At 63.9% G+C, this 5,416-nt stretch overlaps 1 protein-coding gene across 1 annotated transcript; it reads left to right on the top strand.

Annotated features, from left to right (window-relative positions):
• Positions 1-2,040: 2,040 nt before the first annotated feature.
• Positions 2,041-5,020, top strand: BARX1 (BARX homeobox 1). Its single transcript, XM_036856780.1, has 4 exons — positions 2,041-2,263; positions 4,001-4,292; positions 4,375-4,459; positions 4,856-5,020. Exons 1-4 carry the CDS (start codon positions 2,041-2,043, stop codon positions 5,018-5,020), a joined length of 765 nt encoding a protein of 254 aa, XP_036712675.1.
• Positions 5,021-5,416: the final 396 nt, after the last annotated feature.

The raw sequence follows: 5,416 nt of genomic DNA, 5'->3' as shown, positions 1-5,416 counted from the left end.
ACCCACCCCTGTCTGTCTACCTCCCACTGGGATAGAGGCCTGCCTAGTATGGGATACCATCACTCTTAGTAGGTCCCACACTGTCCCCTTCTGAGGAGCTATGTGACTCACAAGATCACCCACACATGGAGGACCTGGAGGCCACCTTTCAGTTCTGATGATGGCCGGGAGGTTCAGAAAGGTGCAGCCCTGGCTGAAGTCACTCAACATCTAGGGGGAGAGGCAGCTGGGCTCTTAGAGACTCTGGTAAGACATTCTCTTTGTCCCTATGGACAATGAGTCTTGGGCATCTCCCAGTCCACACAGGGTCTGGGGCAGGTGCCAGGGTCTCACCACTAGCAGCTGGAGCTACAGAAGATGCACCATCTTGGGGTAGGGCAGGGCCATGGGTGTGGTAGATCCTATTTTTCAGAGGTGACCATTGAGGCCCCAGGCAGAGCTCACAAGAGAAGGAGAAGTGGCCCAGGACCCCAGTTGAGGGACTCCCGATGGGCAGGAGGAGAGGGGCAGGCACCCTCCCCAGTCTCCTGGGGACACCCATCCATCTCCACTGACACCCCACCCTCCTTGCCTGGACAAACTATATACTCCTCCCTAACAGACCCTGTGGAGCCCATGGGGACAGGGCTTCCCCCCCAACACTAAGTCCTCACAGCCTCCCTGGAGCCAAGTGTCAGCATCTTCTCAGGGACAGGTAAGGAGATTGAGGTCCAGAATGGGGCAGTGGCTTGCCTCGAGTGGCATCGCCAAAGAGATAAACTCAGAGGAGAGTTGAGCTTTGGGATTGTTCACCCCACGACTTGGACTTATATTCCTCCAATGATGAAGAGAGGGAGCTAGCAAAGCCTCTGGCCTTCCTCAGTCACATTGGGGACTTTACAGTTCAGAGAGGAGGCAAGTCACACCAGAGTTTATCCCCAGACTCCCAGGGCTCCCTGTGGCTTCTCACCCAGCTCCACCCAGTACTGGTTTTCTCTGATGCTCCAAAACTGCGAAAAGGCAAAGCTGCAGGCATTCCTTGTCCTGGCATCCATCTCTTGCTAGAACTAGGGGAACACAACCCACTCCACAGCGTCTAGGGTTGTGTAGATGTGTCCACATACCACTTGGTAATACAAGCAAATTCTGGCTGGAGAAATTTGCCTCTCAGGGCAGTTCAGGAGAAATGAGGCGGTACCTGGTAAACTGAGGCACAGGTGAGGCTACTACCCTGCGAGTTGCACCCGGCCCACTGCTGCACTCCTGCCCGGGCGCGGCCCTGCGTCCTGGCACGGAGGCTGAGCACCGCCACCCCCTTTCCAGCCGAGCTTCGGGGTCTCTGCCTCTCCTCCTCCCGATCTTTCCGGGGCTCCCTAAACCCTGCCCAGGCCGCTCGCCTTGATAGCTGTCCCATCTCTTTCTTAACTGCCCCCTCTTTCTGTCCTGCTTGCCTCTGTGCTCTCCGGCACGTCAGGGCCCGCTGACTCCCGCGCCTCTGTCGGTTGCTCTCTGCGCACGTCTCGGTGTCCCTGGCATCCTCACGTCACTGTCTCGCATCTGTGTGGCCCTCGCTGTCTCGCTGTAGACCCTCTCTCACCTCTCTCTCGATCCCTCAGCTCCCATCCCCGGGGGTGTTGTCTCCCGAGCTCTCCGGCTCGATCCTTCTTGGGCGTGCGCTCCGCTGGGTCTCCCTCTGTCTGTGACGGTCGGCCCCTCTCCCGGCCCCCTCCCTCCTGCCACCCTCCCATCTCTGGCCCTCCCTCGGGCTCGGCCTGGGGGGTGGGGGGCGGCGACGCGGGGCGGGGCGGCCGGGCGGGGCGGGGCGGTGACGCGGGGCCGGCGGGGCTAGAGGCGCGGCAGAGTGGGGCGGGGGCGCAGTCCCGGGTCCGACCGGCCGAGCCCCGCGCGCCCCGCCCGCGCCCTGTGCCTCCGCCCGGCCGGCCGGCGGGGGAGGGGGCATGAACCGGCGCCCGCGCGCCGCCCGGATCTGCGGGCCGGCCTAGACCCCCGCGCGGGCCCCGCGCCCCAGCTGCTGCCGCCGCCAAGCCCCGGGGCGCCGCGATGCAGCGGCCGGGGGAGCCGGGTGCAGCGCGCTTCGGCCCGCCCGAGGGTTGCGCCGACCACCGGCCGCACCGCTACCGCAGCTTCATGATCGAGGAAATCCTCACTGAGCCTCCGGGGCCCAAGGGCGCCGCTCCAGCCGCCGCCGCCGCCGCCGCGGGCGAGCTGCTCAAGTTCGGCGTGCAGGCTCTGCTGGCGGCGCGGCCCTTCCACAGCCACCTGGGTACGTGCGGGGCCTGGGGCCACGGGGCGCTGGCCGGGCTCGGCGGGAGGAAGCGAGCCGCGGCGTCTCCCGGACGCAGCTCCGGGAACGCAGGCCCCCGACCGTTCCCTCCGCGCGCTCCCGGCGGGGAAGCAAAGGGGGCAGGCGCTGGGCCGCGCAGAAGCCAGGCCTCGTGCCCGTGGGCCAGGCCTGCCGGGAGGGCATTCGCTCTCTTCTTCACTGCGACCCTGCGGTTTCCAGCCCCGAGGAATCCAGGCCCGGGGACCCGAGCCCTCATCCCCATCGTGGGCGCTGGACCAGACTGCTAATGTCAGACTTCGGGTCAAAGCGACCTCAGGCCGCGGGCGCCTGGGCCTTCCCACAGAGAGCTGGCTGGGAGTGGCCGCGGCTGCCCAAGCCGGGAAAGCCGGACCTTTGGGAAAGAGGCCCGTGTCTCCGAGTGCTATGCTGGGGGCTGACGCTGGCCCGAGCCAGCCCGGAGCCTCCCAGAGCCCAGGGTCTCAGGCTGACGATGAACCGACCTGTGCTGTAGCACAGAGCCCCTTGAGCCTTGCCTGGGGACAAGAGGCTTATTTGTGAGCTGCTGCCCGAATGGCCCTTCTGCTCCAGGTCGGCTGCGCCTTGGCAGAGCTTGAACCAGCAACTCAGGCTTTTTCTGTCCCTTTCGGTTCTCTTCTTTCCTTGTCGGGGCCCTGCCTTGACCTGCCGTGCCCTCTCCACTGCAACCCTTCTTCTGGCCTTTCCGCATCTCTCTCCAACCGGCCTCTCTCAGTGGGGTGGGTCTGCCCTTCCTTTCTCACCTTCCACCAAGGATCCTTTCTCCCCTCTGGGCTCTCTCCTCATATTCACCCGCACATCTTGTCTGGGCCTTTCCCGACTCCATTGGGGCTAGCACTCACTGGTAGTGAGATACCTATCTGGGCAGGGAGCCCTCCTACATTCTAGCGTGACCTCAGCCCAGGGAGCCGACTTCCTCCACATCCAGTGACGCTCCAGCCAGTGCTCCGCCTGCCTGGGGGGCAGCAGGGCCAGTTTGTTCGTTTTGAGTCCAATCTCTGCTGCCCTTTGCCTCCAGCTGCACTGTTAATAATTCGTTTGAAGCGGGCAAAAAAAAAATCGTTTAGGACTAATGAAAACTGAAACGTCTTCGTGGGGAAGAGTCTAAACAGAGAAAACAGGAAGAACAAATTTCCCATTTCTTGGGGTGCTTTGGAATTTCCGGGAAGCGCCCAACTTCACCCCTGCTGACAACCCGCTATCTGCCCCTCTGAATTGGCTGTTTTGCCCTGCACAGAAGAGCAGATGTGCTTCCTCCACTGAAACTTCCCCCCAACCCCCGCCGAATGCAGCAAAGCCTATTTAGTTGGGGCAAATGCTTATCTTCCTAACTCTGTGCCATTTTTTCTTGGTTTCCCTTTTCCGTGACACATACTCTATGTGTTTGGGAGCTTCGACCTTGTTCATTCAGAATCCTGAAATCTCAGAGCAGCTGGGGCCTGGGGAATGCCAGGCAGAGCCCGGGTCGGGGAGGTCCCCTTCCCAGACTCTGGGGACCCTGGCGTCGAGGAGGCTCAGCCTAGGTGCCTAGAGCAAATCTCTCACTTCCCGGCCAGCACGAAGGTTTTGTGTTGGGGTCACCGGCTGAGAGAGAGCTCTCGGCTAGAGCGCATGGTGCGAGGATCTCCAGGAGGAGGAGCAAGGCCCGAGCTCACCCGGCTCCCCACTTTCTCCCCGCAGCCGTGCTGAAGGCCGAGCAGGCGGCAGTGTTTAAGTTCCCGCTGGCGCCGCTTGGCTGCTCCGGGTTGGGCTCGGCGCTGCTTGCCGCGGGACCTGGGTTGCCCGGCGCTGCCGGCGCGCCGCACCTGCCGCTCGAGCTGCAGCTCCGCGGGAAGCTGGAGGCGCCTGGCGCCGGGGAGCCGGGCACCAAGGCCAAGAAGGGGCGTCGGAGCCGCACCGTGTTCACCGAGCTGCAGCTGATGGGCCTAGAGAAACGCTTCGAGAAGCAGAAGTACCTCTCCACGCCCGACAGGTAGCGCGGGGCCAGGCTAAGCCCAGCGGGTAGGGGGAGGGGGGCTGCTTGCCCTGCTGAGGGTGCACCCCGCTCTTTCCAGAATAGATCTCGCCGAGTCTCTGGGTCTGAGCCAGTTGCAGGTGAAGACGTGGTACCAGAATCGAAGGATGAAGTGGAAGAAAATAGTGAGTGTTTTTGTGGCATTCTGCGCCCTCTATTTGCGGCCGTGCCCCTGTAGCCTTCAAGGGCTGCTCCCCATGGAGACTTATGCCCAACCCTCGCGATTCCCTCGGTCCCTGGTGCCCAGAGGGACCCTCTCTGCTCTCTGTCCCACTGGGTGCCCTAGCCCAGCTCCTTTCGTGCTCCCTGAACCCTCAGGATTCCTGGAAGCCTTGAACCCTTCTGCCGGACCCTCTGGTCGCTTTTCCCTAGCAGCGCTCAGACAAATGGCCGCCATTTCCCGGGGGCTAGGCGCGGCCTCGAATGGCCTCGTTGGGCTCTACAGGCCCTGCCTGGGCACAGGGCGCGGGGGTCCCCGGCCCAGTCCCAGCTCACCGCGGTGCCGCCCGTCTCCCGCGCAGGTGCTGCAGGGCGGCGGCCTGGAGTCTCCCACCAAGCCCAAGGGGAGGCCCAAGAAGAACTCCATCCCCACGAGCGAACAGCTCACGGAGCAGGAGCGCGCCAAGGAGGCGGAGAAGCCGGCGGAGGCGCCGGGCGAGGCCGGCGACCGGAGCCACGAGGACTGAGCGCGGCAGAGGGTTCGGGCCCAGGGAACCCCAGCGCAGTACGCGGCCCCCGTAACCCGCCGGAAGCCGCGAATCGGCCCTTCTGAGTCCACGCCGTTTGCTTTCTAAACTTTTTATTATTACCTTGAATGCGGACATTTAGGGGCCAAACAAGGAAGGACAGACCCTGAAGCCAAACCCGTGCGCTCGCGGGCCCTAGCCTGGAAACACGTCCAGCGCGGCGGAAGGTCGCCTCCTCTCGGAGCTCCCCGTCGCCAGGCGCTCCACGAGCATTCACGCCCCGATCCTATCCTGCACCCCCCCACTCGCCTCTGGCCGGCCCCCCGGGCCCGGACACCTCCAGGCACACACCCGCTTCCGCGCGTCGGGGGACCCCGCGGTCCGGCGCAGGCCACC

Source organism: Balaenoptera musculus, chromosome 6 (assembly GCF_009873245.2).
Source record: "Balaenoptera musculus isolate JJ_BM4_2016_0621 chromosome 6, mBalMus1.pri.v3, whole genome shotgun sequence".
NCBI classification, from domain to species: domain Eukaryota; kingdom Metazoa; phylum Chordata; class Mammalia; order Artiodactyla; family Balaenopteridae; genus Balaenoptera; species Balaenoptera musculus.
The sequence above is the reverse complement of the archived record's forward strand: the minus strand, read 5'-3'. Positions and strand labels throughout refer to the sequence as shown.